The sequence below is a fragment of the Furipterus horrens genome, unplaced genomic scaffold (genome assembly GCF_987537825.1).
Source record: "Furipterus horrens unplaced genomic scaffold, mFurHor1.1.pri manual_scaffold_8, whole genome shotgun sequence".
Taxonomy (NCBI): Eukaryota; Metazoa; Chordata; class Mammalia; order Chiroptera; family Furipteridae; genus Furipterus; species Furipterus horrens.
Window position 1 is genome coordinate 92582464 of NW_028327178.1, and position 16093 is coordinate 92598556.

The following is a 16093-nucleotide window of genomic DNA, read 5'->3' on the forward strand; positions in this document are numbered from 1 at the left end:
AGGTGCCCCGGGGCCCTTACACCGGCCTCGGGGAGAATTGAAGCAGATCTTCATCCTTTGAGGCTGATGTTATGTGGAAAACATGAGAACTACACTTTGGGGTGGGAGACTGTGGAACTGGAGTGTATGTGTGAACCCGACGCCATCTTCCCCCTGGTACAATGGTGAGGACTGGTTGCAGGCTGAAGCCTCCAAACAAACAACACGTTCAGAATGGACAGAAGCAGATGCCTTTAATAGGGTGGCACAGGACAGCACAGCTCTCAGCCAGGAGCCATAGGGTCCGACAGCCAGAGCATGGCAGATTTTTGCAGTAACAATAGATTCAGGAGATGGGCACAGGTGAAGGGTTGGGCATCCAGCCACTCGATACCAGTGAGCTCTCTGTCACCCGTCTGCCAGCATCCAGGACAGACTGGATGGGACGTTGAGAAGGAGTCCAAGTTCAGGGACAGGAGCCCACAAAACTGCATGGAAGGTGATTCAGGTTAGGCTAAAGAGAGAAAGGAAGTAGTATCAGTAGGTGCTCCACAGAGCATGCCTGACCCTCCATTCTCAATGTGCTTGCCTCTACCGGTACCCAAGGCCCTTTATTCCAGCTTGGCCCTGAAGAGCCACACTCAAAGCCCCTTCCAGGTTCCACTGATACCATGAGATACAATCCAGTCTAGAACTCACAATGCTTAAAAAAAAAAAAAAAAAAGTAACCCCCTACTCAGGTGGGTCAACTCATTAATTTATTCCAAACTGTTAGTGGTCTTAAATTGGATCCTCAGAAGTCCAAATGAACTGACATGACTGATAGGAACAAGAGGGCTCAGACAGGGAAAGGGATGTGCCTAGGCCACAAATCCACCAGTGGCAGGGCTCAGGCTAGAACTTTCTTCCAGTAAGTGATAAATCATGTGCACATTTATAAAAATGAGGTACATACTTCCAATGGCTTGCTTAACACCTTCATTGTAAGTCTCACAGGCACCTCAAACTCCATGGGTCCAAAACCGAAGGAGACTAATGAGTTTCATCTCTTCTTTCCAATACCCATTTCTTTATTTTATCAAACTGCAATGCTGACCAGTGCTGCTGACTACATGACTTTGACAATTTCTAAAGTTGCACCATTAAATGCAACATTTGCTATAGTTTTTTAGTAAGTACCAATTATCAGGTTACAGAAATTTCTGTTCTTAGGTTGCTAAGAGGTAATTTTTCGTTGTTGTTCCTCAGTTAAATGATTATGGCGTAAGTACTGTCTTTTTTTAATGAGAGTCTACGTTCCAAAAGGGCAGGGAGGGTATATTTTATTCACCAAAGCACTATTGTATGGCACATAATAGATGCTCAAAAAAAAAGTTGTTGTACAAAGACAAAACCACTGGTACCATTTTCCTGTTCAGACTCTTTCCACTGCTCTCCAGTGCTGACAGCACGGTTGTCAGTGTGGTCTCCAAACTGCTCCATCAGAATCACACAGGGAAGCTTAATACAATAACCACATATAGCTGGGCCCCACTCCAGACTGAGGGAATCAGTAACTGAAGAATCTGTCAGCAAGCATCTAACATGAACCAAAAGTCAAAACCACAGGTCTACAGTCAAAACTTCCTGCCATGGGGAAGGAAGTTGGGGAGTTGGATGAAAAACGTGAAGGGATTAAAAAGTACAAATTGGCAGTTACAAAACAGTACTGCACAGGGAATATAGTTAATAATATTGTAATAACTATGGGTGGTGTCAGGTGGGTACTAGACTTATGGGGGGAACACTTCGTAAATTATATTAAGTGTCTCACCATTATGTTGTACACCTTTTCCCTTCACACACGCCACACTTCTCCATCTGTGTCTGTCTGAAGTGCTTCCGCTCTATGCATATTCAATTACCTACTCGTTCTTTTAAGCCCAGACTAAATGAACTGTCCTCTACCAAATCTTCCTGGATCCCAGAGTCTCACCAGAGCTTCCCAAGCTACACAAGGCACCTTTTATTTCTCCCTTGAAGGTAGCTAAGAGTTATGTATGGCCACTACAACTTTTCTCACCTGCTACACTGGGATCCTCTCAGAGGCAGAAGTAGCAATAAGCTGCCTGACTGCCCCACATGGAGCCTTGTCTATAGGGCTCAATGAACATTAGGCAAATGAATAAATAAATAAAAGAAGGAGAATGAAGGGAAATATTGCCCACCACCAGTAGGAAGTCTATTACTGGGCATTTGATGTACTTTGCAGTCTATCCTCATAAAGATGCCTGTGCTAGTTGGTTGTGGCATGCCTCGGGGAGGATCCTCAATAGAAAATGACAGCTCCTGCTGCTCTTCCGAAGGAAGAAGAGGTTCTAGAGCCTCATACACCCAAATCTCCAAGGTTAAGACCCAAGAACCCACTTTTAAAAAAACCCACAAGCCCTAGCTAGTGTGGCTCAGTTGGTTGGAGCATTGTGTCGTACACCAAAAGGCTGGGGGTTTGATTCCTGGTAAGGACACATGCCCGGGTTGTGGGTTCAACCCCTGGTTGGGGCATGTATGGGAGGCAGATAGTAAATATTTCTCACCCTCTTTCTCCCTCCCCCCGGTCCCCGCCTTCCTCTCTCTCTGAAATCAATAAACATTTTTAAAAAGATTTTATTTATTGATTTTAGAGACAGGGGAAGGGAGGGAGAAAGACAGGGAGAGAAACATCGATATGTGAGAGAAACATAGATTGATTGCCTCTCACACACCCCCAACTGGGGACCTGACCCCCAACCCAGTCATCTGCCCTGACTGGGAATTGAACCGGTGACCATTTGGTTCACAGGCTGGCACTCAATCCACTGAGCCATACCAGCCAGGGCTCAATAAACATATATTTTTTAAAACCCACAAAAATTCAGATGATTGTGATTTTGATGCAATCCCCATTCCCCAAGTCTGTTAGGCACCTGAAGTCTCCTCAGTTGCTAAGAGCAGCTTCCCTCCTTCGCTTGGTAAATAGCTCTGTCTCAGTCTGCTGGGTGGGCACACTGACACACAGACATGCTTTGGAAAGGATAGAAACTACAAACCAGATGATAAGTGATAAAATAAGAGAGACCAGAGGGAAGCTTTGCCCTGAGTGTTAATACACTAAAACAAGTCTTCGAAACAGGGATGAGCAAATAGTCAGGTAATGCTTGATAGCCGTACCCTGTGATAGCCTGGCATTCTACGGGTGTGCCCTCATACACAAGGAGAACCTACCACTATGGATACGGTATGGTTCCCATTACAGGTGGCATCTCCTTCCCCTACCCTCAGAAGGAAGAGAGACCCAGATACCTGTCAATGAGGGAATCCCGCATGCTGGTAGCAATTGTGCTAGGCTGGGATTCATTCAGCTTGAAGACACTCTCCACCACTGAAAGCTCTGTGCTGGTCGTGTCCAGGCCACAGAAGGCACACCAGTCATTCACCACCATCCCAGCAGCAATCACCTCACTGCCGCGGTTTACAGTGCCCGCCTGCCAAGTGATAGCTCAATATGGATCATGCCACCAACAACCAAAGTCTCTCCCACCCCTGATGAGGACTCTCCCCAAACCCTACTCCCTGACCTGCAGCCCCAATCCCAAAATGTGATGGGTAATAAACCTAAGAACCCAGGACAGAGGTCAGAGAACAAGAATGCTTACCACAAGGGGAACCTGAAGGAGAGAGGACAGCTCATCCTGGTCTTCAATTGAAGTCTTGGGATGTACCAGCCCTCCCTGATTGCTGAAGACACAGTAGCTTCCTACTAACACCTGGTCAGCCACTGTCTGTCTGAAGACTTCCACCTTGAGCACATCAGCCAGGATTTCTTCTGTCTCCTGTCAGTCAAAGGTACTGTACTCAGGGGCCAGGGTTTGCAGGTCAAAGAACCCAGAGCCCTTCATGCCCAGAACCATCCAGCACTTGACACCCTAAGCCGCTCACCTAGGAAAAGGAGAAGCTGGTCTCCCCACACCACCCTCTAAACCACACTCAAGAGTTAAACTGTCAGTCATCTCACACTCAAGAGTTAAACTGTCAGTCATCTCTCCTGGCCCTGTCTGTAGGACCTGATGGCTCAATCCACCTGATTCTGAAGAATTACTACCCTCCCCAGGTTCTCTCTGAAACTGATCACACCATGGAGTGCTTCTGTTATCACTATGTCCATGAGGGCCTGAAACGTGGGACCACAGGTATAAAGAGAAACTACAGAGATAACTCCTGCCTGATAGGCAAGAACAGTGGCTAACCACTTACTAGATTAGTCCTGTGACTCTTGGGCCAAGCAAAGCTGCCTTACCCTGTCCAGGTCTGGGTGGACCAAGGCCACATAGTCATTGCAGGTGGTGACATTGCCCAGGGCTGAGAGCCTCTCCTCTACCCGCCGAATCTGCACTGAGTCCGGGAGACTGTTTCGAATATGTTGCAGCTCCTGATCGGTGGTGTTGTTGGGCACCAGTAGACCATGTCTGTTCCCTGGAAAGATCCAAATTGGGCAGTGGAGCAAGGAAGGACTATGAATACACAAGATGCCTGCTGAGGCTTGAGGGCTAAGGATATAACCCAGTCCAATTAACTTTTCCAGGAAAGCTTTACGCTCAGACTCCAGCCCTCTAACCCACTGATCCATACAACACTAAGGGGGACCAGGAGTCTCACTGTGCAGAACAGAGAGAGCCCAGGAGTCTGTCCCAACCCACCCTACCCACTTTGACACCATCAACCAGGGGATCAGAACTAGCAGGAAGGGCTCTTGGCTTTACTTGTATATTTTGCTACCTAAAAAACAACACTACACACCTACCAGAATGATTATAAAGTTTTTAAAGAACATCAGTACCAAGTGTTGGCCAAAATATATGAAGCACCAGAAGGAGTGCAAATTGGCTAACCACTTCAGACAAGTATCTGGCATCATCTACTACGTTGAATAGTCACATAACCTGTGACCCAGCCACTTTCTCCTAGGTATTGTATATCCAACAGATACACATACATGTATTTAGAATAGATCAAACTGAAAACTACCCAAATGCTCGCTGTCAACAGAATGGATAAATCCATTGTGGTATACTTATCACATAGTGTACTATACACACAAGCGAGAAGGAACAAACTACAATTATGCTGTGACAACAATGACTAAACCTCTGCTTCCCTCTACATGGCACAATCCTGTGAACTTTTGAACTCTCTATTACTCCCATCATTAAAAAAAAAAGAAAGCCACCAACAGGCTACATTCTCCCATGTTACATCAGAACCTGCTTCAAGTCCTAAGGTCATGGTTAGGAATAAGAGTGTTTTGCCTTAATAAGAAAATGAGAGGCTAGTGTCATCAGAATTATGGTAAAACACAATAATAATAAAGAAACAAACTCCTATCTGACTCCAATGAGCCGAACTAAAAATAAGGGGTGGCAGTAAAGGAAGACAGATCCAGCTCAAAGAAAGAATGAATGGCCAGAGTCAACAGCGCTGAGAGGTAGGATAGGGATGCCACTCAGGGACTTAGGAGTTTAAGATTTAAATGACTAGAACAGGCTGACCCAGACTCTCAGCTTGTCATTTTTTTAAGGGCAGAAATCAGAAGCAACTTGCCCGGAGTCAGCAACAAGGGAGAGAGGACATTCTCATCTTGCATCACACTAGGTGTGGCACTTGGTGAGTCACTTAGGTTCTGTAGGTCTCAGCTTTCTCATCAAATTAGCCCATAATTCCTACCTGCCAGGGTCTTCGTGAAGAAGGAACGGACACAAGTATAAGAGTGAAAGCACTTAATGTTATTTGTTGTTACTATAATCCAGACGCCTTCGCCAGAGATTGTCCCTAACCTGCTTACACTCAGACGGTGTTAGGCCCTGGCCTCAGAGATTTTATAATGGATGAAAGCCTGGCAACCCCTGGGTCCCGGGGGTCCCCCCCACCAGGGGTACAATGAAAGGTGCCGGGAGGCTCCGCTCCCTTCCTCAGCCCCTTCCACCTGGCTTACCCACACACATACGCCCGATGATGCGGCAGCCGGCGATGGACGCGTGCACCACAGGGATAGTCTCGGCGAGCTCGCCCTCGAACACGCTGTTGGAACATGCTCTCGGTGGCACGGGACCTGAGCCCTCATACTGCGGTGTCCCCGACTCCCAGGACTCCTTCCCGCCACCCAGCCCCCCACGGCCAGCGGGCTCCGGGGCTCCCGCCACACCTGTAGAAGTTCTCTGACCCTCCGACGGCCACCAGGCAGTAGGTGTTGGTAAGTTTGGCAAAGCAGCCGATCTCACAGTTGTTCTCGAACGACGCTCGGACCGCCATGAGGTCTGGGGGCGGTGAGACCGGGAGTTCAAGGCAGTCGGATCCTCTCCCGGCCCCGGTCCTGGCTCCCCCACCTTGCCGCGACCCCACCCTTCTCGAGCCCTGCGACCTCCGGCCCCGCCCTCTGGGACCTGAGCCCAAACTCTCCCGCCCCGAATCCTCCGGCCGCCCCTCCTCATGACCCGGGGCGTCGCAGCTCACCTTTCCGATCTCCCTCCACACGTACTCACCAGGTAAACGCAAACTCGACCACGATCCAACAGGCCCTCCTCCGTCCCAAGTAGATTTCCGTTTCCGCCTCCGCCTTGGAGACTTCCGGGAGAGTCCGGCGCCCCCAGCCACGCAGGCGCCACTCTAGCTGCATCCTCTGAGAGGACTTTATGGTTGTAATCGGTCAGGTCGTGTTGCCACCTGGCCCCTCCCCCAACATGCTCACATTCATTCATTCATTCATTCGTCATTCATTCATTCAGGAACTTTTTAGGAGGTACCATGGACCGAGACTTGTGGCTGGTTGGATGTGAGGCATACGAGAGCGGAAGAGCTAGGGATGTTGCACAGATGAGTTGATGATGGAGGAATTTACTGAAGTAAAGCCTGAAGAAGAGGAGCAGGTGTGGAGAATGTGACATATCGAGTGTGAGGAGTGAGACAGATGTCCAGGCCGCATCTGGAGCCCAGAGAAGAGTGAAGCGCTGAGATTTGGAGCTGAAGCCTGGGGTGGATGAGGTCACCCATGGAGGTAAGAGCAGATGAGAAGCGAGACCAGGACAGAGGCTGGAGAAGGAGATGCGGCCAGAGAAGTAGAGGAAACCAGGCTGAAAATGGTAATTGGAGAGAGGCGAGGATGGATGAAGCAGGGTCTGAAGGAGGGTCCAGAGTGGGCAAGGGTGTGGGGGCTGACTGGCTTCCACTATGTGCTTCTTGCATTGCTTGATCCCTCACTCAGCAGCCACTTTCTGTACCTGGGATAGATGGTGCCAATCAAGGGACATGCAATTGTGGATGGGATATACTTGACCCACATTTTGCAGGATCTCCAAAAGCCACAAGAGCTCTCAGAATGTCACAGTGAAGGCAGAATGTCACCCTCTCCTCCCGTGCAGCCTCTGCCTGAGCTTCCACCCTAGAGTCTGGGACCTGAGCAAATCTAGGGTCTCAACAAATGGAGAAGGGATATGTCCCTGCTGGGAGCAAGACTAGAACTCAAAGCGGCTTCGGAGCACCTTGAACTTGGACCTGTTTTACTTAGTGATGAGGTCCACTTTGCTGTGACCCAGAGTCAGCTGTTTCTCATCCTCAAATGCGCCATTGCTACTGCCACTGCAATGGCCAACTGTGGGACACCCAGGGAGGTCATGCTCTGCCTGGCACCCTGCAATTGATAACACTTGGTGTTGAGGTCCAGCTTGCTGTGGTCCAGAGTCAGCCGCCTCTCATCCCCAGAGCCCACTCTAGGCTTGCGAGTATGACTTGGTCCTGGGAGACTATTTCCTCCCCTCAGCCCTCCTGTAGCCATCCACAGTCCTCCAGGAAGCCCTCCATCATTGCCCTAATGGTGCCCTTCCCCATCCCCAAGGCACAGTCCCATAACTCCGCCTCCCTTGGGATACACCAAGCTGCTGCTGGGTCATAACATGGTTGCTTTTATTGATTTGTAAAATCAGGCAGGTGGTGAGCTCAGGAAAAGGACCCACTACTTGTCAGAGCCTGTGCTTCTCGGAACACTCAACAAAATGTTCATCTCAGATCCACTCCCTCAGTCCCCTCCCTAGTATTGCTTCACCAGGAATTCCTTTAACCCTCTCTTCCATCTGTCCAAATCCTCCCCATCCTTCAAAACCTGGCTCAAACGTTGCCTCCTCTAAAAAATTTTCCTCGCCACTCCACCATCACCATAACTCTCTGCCCTTAATTCTCTACCATCCTCTGTCATTGGTGTGCTTTTGATTAGATATTAGCCTTGTCTTGCAGGCCAGTAGTTTAGGCACTTAATCCGGGGACTGTGTCTGATTCACTTGTCAGCTCTATGGCATGCCCAGCAGGGCTGAATACACAGCTTAGGTACAATACTGGTTGGTACATGCTCTCTGTGTGTGTGCGCGCATATTTATGATCTGTGGAGGCTGAGGGGTCTACAATGTGAATGAATGCATATATTTTGTGTAGCCATTCATTTAGCCAAATGACATTACTGTGTTTATGAGTCTGCAGCTTATGGATGTGAACCCTGTTAGTGTGCAGGAATTGGGGGCATCTCTGTGATGTGTGTATTTTGTGTGCTTGGGGACATATGAATTATTGATATTGTGTGTTGTGTCTATGCAAAAACACAATTGTAAGAGTCAGAGACGCAGGTTTGGGTCCCTACCCTGCCACTTACTTAGACCTGGTTCCAAGAGAATTATCAAACTCTCTGAGCCTCAGCTTCCACATTTATAAAATTGAGAAGGTAACACCTATGATCCTAGAATTTTTTACCTACTAGAGGTCTATCTTGTAGAATGTGAAGATGAAGGTTGAGAAGTAACCAGTGTGAAGTGCCCAGCACAGTGGCAAATGACATTAACTGGGGGTTCCATTCCCCCATGTTTGTGTGTCTGTGCATGTGTGTATGCACATGTGTGCATATGTGTGTGTGTGTAAGCAAGAATCCTGAGTTCAGGGTGTGTCTAACCTGGGCGTCTAGACACCCTCTCTTCCCTGTGCAGCCTCTGCCCCAGCTTCCACCCCAGAGTTTGGGACCTGAGGAAATCTAGAGTCTTAGCAGATAGAGGAGGGACATGTTTCTGCTGGGAGCAGGACTAGGACTCAAAGCGGCTTCGGAGCACCTTGAACTTGGACTTGTTGTACTTAGTGATGAGGTCCAGTTTGCTGTGGCCCAGGGTCATCCGTTTCTCATCCTCAAATGCGCCATTGCTACTGCCACTGCGATGGCCAAGTGTGGGGCCCCCAGGGAGGTCATGCTCAGGTCCCTTCCTGGAACCCTGCACTTGATGATACTTGGTGATGAGGTCCAGCTTGCTGTGGCCCAGAGTCAGCCGCCTCTCATCCCCAGAGCCCACTCCAGGCTTGCGAGCATGGCTTGGACCTGGGAGACTATTGGGCCCAGGCCCATCACCCCGGAATGGGCCAAACTTTGTGATGAGATCCAGCTGGCTGTGGCCCAGGGTCTGCCGTCGCTCATCTGGACCCTGTTTGCCAGCCCTGGCAGAGGAGTTGACTTCAGGGGGCACTCTGGAGCCCCCAGCCTTGGAGTACTGTACCAGGAGGTCCAATTGGCCATGGCTGTGGTTTGGAGACAGCCTCTTATCCTCTGGGGTCCCATTGCCAGGTCTGGGGGAACCTGACTCAGGGGCACTGCCAGCGCCCTGGACCCGGGGCAGGAGATCCAGCTGGTTGTATTTCTGGTTTAGGGAAAACCTCCTGTGCTCTCGGGCCTGTTCCCCAGGCCAAAGGGGGTCTGAGTTGGGGGCAACACCAGAATCGAGGCCTCCTGCCTCTCGGGCTCGGGGGAAGGGGATGAGGAGATCCAGTTGGCCAGGCCTCTGGTTCAAAGGCACCTTCTTCTCCTCCACGGTCTCCAGGCCTGTGCCGGGTACCCAGCGACCTCGTTGGGGGCTAGGCTCCTGGCTTCCTGGGAACCCATTCTCTGGGAGCCGGGACAGGGCTGGGACACCCCGGGAGAAGGGGAGGAAGGAGCGCGGGCGGGTAGGCAGAGGTGACCCCACTGCCGGGGTCAAGGGGCTGCTGCTATTGTGGTTGAGGGCAGGGGAGGACTGGGACCATGGGGAAGACCCCAGCTTGCCCAGGTTGGCCGTGTAGGGCCCTGGAGGGGAGCCATGGTTAGGATCCGACAGCTGGCGTTGTAGTGGGGGCTGGCCACTGGCCTTGCGACAAGCAGAGCCTGGGGATGAGGACCCCGTATTCGTGTCACTGCAGCCACCGCCTCCTGGTAGAGCGAGGTAGGAGGAGCGGCCCATGAGAGGGGAGCACTTGACGCTGCTGAGGCTGGTGCTAGAGGGCGACGAGGACATGGGGCTTGGGATGCTGGGCCCGAAGGCCAGGGCCACCGGAGGAGGACACGGTGCCTGGGGATCATCACCGCTGCAGAAGGCCTCCACGGGCCGTGACTCGGCATACAGACAGCGAAACTCCCGGTCAAAGTCCTCCACGATGTGGCCCCGCAGCTGCAGCACCATGCTGGTGTGGGCCTGGCTGCAGAGCCAGGTGAAGCTGGGGGCAGAGCATCAGGGAGAGTAGGCAAAGTGCAGGACCTCGGCCTAGGCAGGAGTTACAGCCAGACGAGGATACCACGACAACCCATCACCACGGGGCCCAGGTGAGGGGGCAGAGCTCTGACTCCAGAGTCTACATGAATCCTAGCCCAGCTTAATGGACTTGGACACTTGGTGTCGCACCTCAGGGCCTCACCTTCCCCATGTGTAAAATGGACCAGAGGTAAGATTCCCTGAAGTTCCTCCAGTTCCAAAGGTAAAATAGTTATTTTCTATGCCAATGGCATTAAAGTAATCCTTCCACAGAGCAAGTGCCTCCAGGACACAGCGGGGGTTGTCTCACTCCCCACACTGTCCGCTGAGCCCTGCATAGTGCCTGACATGGGCGGCTGCTCAGCCCACGTTGACAGAGATGGATAAGTGAAGGCAAGTCCAAAGCTGCCCTATCCCAGGTGCGCTCGCCGGCCAGTGACCCAGCCCCAGACCCCTCTCCCTCTGTCCCATTTGCTTACCTGTAGCTGCCTGCCACCACCTGTTCACAGTCGATGATGACAAACTTCTCCAGGGCCTGCCCCGTGAAGCGGCGGCCTGCCTTGCTGCAGTACGTGTCCCCACATGTGCTCCGCACACGCATGTTCTGAGCCAAAGAGGGATGAAGTTTGGGGAGTGACCTTAAGAGAATGGGACTCAAGCCATGTCTAAATCCCATGGGGTCTCTGATCTTAATCAGCTAAGGAAACCTGGCTAGTCCCCCACTCCCATTGAGCCCCAGTGCTCACTGACCACTCAGCTGACTCCTCTGTCTTCCCTAACTCCCCATCCCACCCCTGGTTAGTGCCCCTGCCCTCACTGACCGGCAGATGCCCCCCATTGAGGTCCATCTTGTAGCACATCTCCAGAAAGTGCCTTAGGTGCTCCTGAGCCAGGAGCAGGTAGACAGGGACACCACGCCGGCTAGAGGCCTCCATGAGGTCACATAGGAGCTCCATGTCGGTGAATACGTCCATCACCACAGCCACTACCTGGGGGAGGGAGGGGGAGCTCAGCCTTTTCTGGAGCAATGCCTGGGATCCCAGGAAAAGAGCGCTGGAATGAAAAGCAGGAGGCCAGACACTGCGAGAAAACCTGAAGGGAAAGTACTTTTAGCCATGACCTAGCCCAGCAGCTCTTAACTTAGACACGAGGAAGTTTCGCTATCTTAAACCCTGAGAAGTTAGACGAAAACTTTTGTGGGCATTTTTTTTTTTCTGAGGACAGAATATGTATCTGTCAACAGAGTCTCTGAGATGTCTGAGGATCAACTACACCATCTAAAGCTTTACTCCACATATGGGGAAACTAAGGTCCAGAGTGGGGAAGGTGCCAGAAGCAGAATCCAGACCCCAATTCCCAGTCTGGGTCCTCGCTAGCTCCAGCCCCAGCTCTGGCCCAGGGACTGTCTGTGTGAGGTTCCCTTCTCAAGGATCAGAGCTGCAAGCCAGGCTCTGGGGCCTTCAATGTTCTCTGCTAGACCTGCCTCAGTTTCCCTGTAAAGCTACAGAAGTCTGTGTAACATCTCATACCCATGGGCTCCCTCACTTCCACCCACACCAATTAGGACCAGGTTTTCTCCTCAGTTGAGGGGCTGCCCCAGGGAAACCCTGAAAAACCCCTGGCAACACCGAGCCCCCAACTCTCCCTTACTACCCTCCCCATTTCATGGTTCTGCTGTGAGAACCTCTTCTCCCAACCCACACGGAGAGACAGGAGGTGCAGATCAAAGCATTCCAGCTCGAGCCACACAGAACTGGGTTCAAACCTGCACTCTGCTACTTCCTAGTGATATGGCCTTGGGCGAGTTGCTTCACCTCTGGAAGCCTCTACTTCTTCATCTACTAAATGGAGGTGATGATAGCTATTGCACATCTCAGAGTAGCTCAATAAATATTCGTTTCCTTCTGCCTCCATAACAAATGAGGACACTGGGCATTGGGCAGCAGGGAAAGGAAGCCTCCCTGAGGTCACTCAAAGCCAAAAGCTTGGCTCCTTGCCCAGAGGTGGAGGGTCTAGATGAGGTGGGGGCTGTGAGGCGGGAAAACTCTGGAGGATGCCCTAGTCCATAGCACAGGCCTGACCAGGGGTAGGGGGAACAAGGAGAGGCAGGAAAGATCAAAGGGACTGGGGTGACCACAGCAGCCACCTCACTAATAACCCCACTCCCAGTGCAAATTAGGCCTGGCCCTCCTCTGCCCGGGGCAAAGGCAGGCCTGCCGGGGAGACTCTGAAGGTACCAATGGGATCCCAGCATCCTGGCTCCTGCTCTGTGCGACCAGCATCCTCCAGGCTGCTCCCGCAGACAAGCGCATTGAAGCTAACCTACCTCAAATCCTGCCTGGGGTCGGCTGCCTCAGGCAGCTGGAGAAGCAGTGCAGGGGAAGGGTGGATGGGGACATTCGTCAAGAGGCAGGGCTGTGCCCGAGTCAGGACCCCTTCCTCTCTCCCTGCGCCCCAAGCTCTGTTTCACCAAGTGACTGGACCTTACGGAGCATGCCCCAGCCCCTCTCTGGCCTCAGTTCCTCCTCTGTACAAAGCATGGCTCAGACATTCAGCCAGGTTGGAGCTCTTACTTTGGGGATCATAAACCTTTTTGAGACTCTGATGAAGGCCATACACCCTTTCCCAGGACGGAGGCAAGGAGGATCCCTCTCTGCAATATGCACTATTTTACATGCATTTTTAGGGTGTTTGTGGTGTCCCTGAGGGCCATCCCCTGGTCTGTGCTTATCCATATGTCCCTGAGTGCCAAGAGGTTACCAAGATAAACAAAATGCAGCTCACCCTCTAAGAGGAGCTTGTGGTCTGATAGAGGGCAGAAGTTCCACTCGCAGTACTGCACCTCAGCTGCGGTGCGTCTTTGGGCTCAGCCCTTCCCTCCCGGGGCCTTGGTTTTCCTCTCTGTGAGATGAATGTCTGAAGAGATGATGTCCTTACCTTGCGGGCCTGGCTGAAGAGGAACCGCAGAAGGTCTTTGATGTTCTTGGTCTTGTCCCGTTGAAAGTGGACCACCGCCTGCGTGGGGCTGAAGCCCGTGGCCTGTGGAACCTCAGGCCAGCCCAAGTCCAGGTCTGGGGGGTCTATGTCAGAGGCCATGGGAAAGTAAGTGCCCGAGGTGACTTCAGAGAGCAGGCTGAGGTGGTCAGAACTTGTGGCCTCCAGTCCCTGGGCCTCGCCAAGCTCAGGGCACCCACGCACATGGCTGGTTATATAGTCCACATCCAGGGTGCTCAGGAAGGGCAGTTCCCGCTCCTCGGAGATCACCCGCAGGTAGGCAGCCTCGCCCCGCTCCAGGAGGGCGTCGGCCGCCAGCCGGGCTGCCTCACTGTGCTGTAGCACCAGCGGTGAGCTCTCCCGCCACCAGGGCCGCTTCAGCTCCTCCACCCTGCCCCGCAGCGGCCCTGCCATGCCCTGGACTCCTAGGCCTCCAAACATGCTTATCCACCAGGCTGCTGTCACCCTCCAGCAGGCGCCATGGCCTGTATCCCAGGCTGGCTGCACCAGGAAGAAGATACCAGCAAACCTGTCTCCTGCTTGCCTGCCCTGTGTGTGGCAGGGCCCCCAATCCGTTGCCACTCTATGTCAGAGAGCTACGCTCCGCCCCATTGCCCCTGGCTTCTGGAACCTGTTGGGTCAGCCTCACCTGTCGGCCTGCTGTTGGGACTTGCCCTCCCAGGAAAACGTCAGTGGTAGGCCCTTAGCACACTCATGCCCCCACCCCCCACCCTGCCCTAGCACTGCCCGCCCCATCTCCACCAGGCTCCTAGCAAGGAAGTTTCCTTCAAACACTGACCTTCCAGAGGCCTCCTGGAGGTTGGATTATGTCCCTGCTTAGGGACACATGAACAGGGTGGATGAATGACTCAGGGCACCGAGATAAAGATGTGAACACACGAGAGCATGCAGGCTGACAGACATACACAGACTACAGATTGACATGTGCCAACCACACATTTTGATCATATGTAAACAGGCCCAAACACTAACTCAGAGACTGGCCATAGCCCCAAACATACCATGGTGGCTATACTGTTAAGCCTCAGCATACCTGCACACAGGCCCTGAAGAAGCGCCGAAAGGAGAGTCACACAGAACTGCCAACAGCATGACCTCTCTGTCCCCCATCTAGACCTTTCTTTGTTCCCATAAGGCCCTGCCACTCTCCACTTCCACAGTGGTGGCACTCAGTCACCTGTCCCCCCACCCCACCCCAGTCTGAGCCCATCTTGAAGGGTCTAGAGCAGTGGCTCTCACCTATAATTGCCACGAATAGCCAGGATGTGTTAACATGCAGATCCCTGGGCCCCAGCCACCTGAGATTCTGATACAGAAGGTCGGAATAGGCTTTCTGGAGCCTGCCTTTTCAACAAGTGACATGGTGCATCTGGGGTAGTGTGCTGAGGCCCACCCCTGGCAAATGCTGTTCCAGATTGGCTGCATTTCCAGCATCCTCGACTCTGGGGAAGCTCTTGGCCTGGTGGGAATCAGACCGCAACCTTCCGCCCCACCTCAGGAGCTGAGTATTAAATGGTTAGTGAGAAAGGTTGTTTCAGAGATTTGGGGCGGGGGGAGTGGGTGGTGGTACGGGAGACAAACTACAAAGTCAGAAGGCAAACAGGGCTGGCAGGTTTCTTATCTGCTCCTAAGGGCCAGAATCCCAGCATCCTCAGGAGCATGGGCATGGGTGGGAGGTTTCACTTGGGGGGAGGGAGGGGCAGAAGATGGCAGCTAGTTAGGGAGGCAGGCCAGGCAGAAGTGGTCACAACGCTGCAGTGCCAGCTTGAGGGACCACCTTTCTATGGAGGGATGAGGTCCAGTGAGGATGGCCAGGAGAGCCAACGCCTGTCTCGTTACCCTGTTTAGTACCGATTGCAGTTGGTTTATCTGGTCTGTGATTGAGTGCAGAGTACACGTTCTTTCATGTCCACAGTTTCACACAGGGCCCAATACATGCGCAGGGGGTGGGAGGTAGGGCCCCCCGCATCCAGCTGAGCCCTGGGATTCAAGATGAATGTGGCTGGGCTTTGTCTTTAAGGAGTCTAGAAGGGGGTGGGGGTGGGGAGGAAGACATAGGCCAAGATCTGAAGTGCTGGAACACCGTGTCCTATCTCAGAGGCGGGAGCAGAAATTGGAGCACCAGGACCTTGAAGGAGACCTTTCTCTGGGGGTGGGGAGGCTGTGAGGGGCAGGAGGTTGAGTAAGCAAGGCCAGACTGTAGGAAGGTAATGAGCTGTGGGGGTAGCCGAGGTGGCAGGGCCTTCATTAGGGCCTTATCCCCAGATGTGTTTAAGGGGAGAACCAGGGCCTTATCTGGGTGTAAGAAGTGCTCCTGGGAGGGGAGGCAGCCACATTTCTATGTTGCTGAATTCCTGTGTTTATCTCAGCATGCATACGTCTACCGATGGTATATATTTTCAGCTATTTTTAATTGTGGTAAAATACATGTAACACAGTTTACAGTGCAGTGGCATTAAGTCCATTCACCATCATCACCACCATCCATCCGCAGAATTCTTTTCTCC

The 16093-nt window shown here is 52.3% G+C and overlaps 2 protein-coding genes across 3 annotated transcripts; both read right to left on the reverse strand.

Moving 5' to 3' along the window:
• Nucleotides 1-207: 207 nt before the first annotated feature.
• EIF6 (eukaryotic translation initiation factor 6) lies at nucleotides 208-6594 on the reverse strand. Of its 2 annotated transcripts, none has more exons than XM_090286307.1 (7): nucleotides 6531-6594; nucleotides 6194-6305; nucleotides 5984-6069; nucleotides 4292-4467; nucleotides 3651-3827; nucleotides 3298-3479; nucleotides 208-493 (listed from the first exon to the last, which is right to left on the reverse strand). In XM_090286307.1, the coding sequence occupies exons 2-7, from the start codon at nucleotides 6298-6300 to the stop codon at nucleotides 484-486; spliced, it is 738 nt and encodes a 245-aa protein (XP_090142433.1). In that variant the 5' UTR covers nucleotides 6301-6305; nucleotides 6531-6594; the 3' UTR covers nucleotides 208-483. The 2 variants fall into 2 exon arrangements, with proteins under 2 accessions (XP_090142433.1, XP_090142434.1); XM_090286308.1 differs by having other exon boundaries at nucleotides 6502-6580.
• A 1336-nt stretch (nucleotides 6595-7930) lies between these two features.
• On the reverse strand, nucleotides 7931-14069 carry SACK1C (scaffolding CK1 anchoring protein C). Its single transcript, XM_090286306.1, has 4 exons — nucleotides 13509-14069; nucleotides 11393-11560; nucleotides 11051-11175; nucleotides 7931-10536 (listed from the first exon to the last, which is right to left on the reverse strand). Exons 1-4 carry the CDS (start codon nucleotides 14004-14006, stop codon nucleotides 9105-9107), a joined length of 2223 nt encoding a protein of 740 aa, XP_090142432.1. The 5' UTR covers nucleotides 14007-14069; the 3' UTR covers nucleotides 7931-9104.
• Between the last annotated feature and the right edge of the window lie 2024 nt (nucleotides 14070-16093).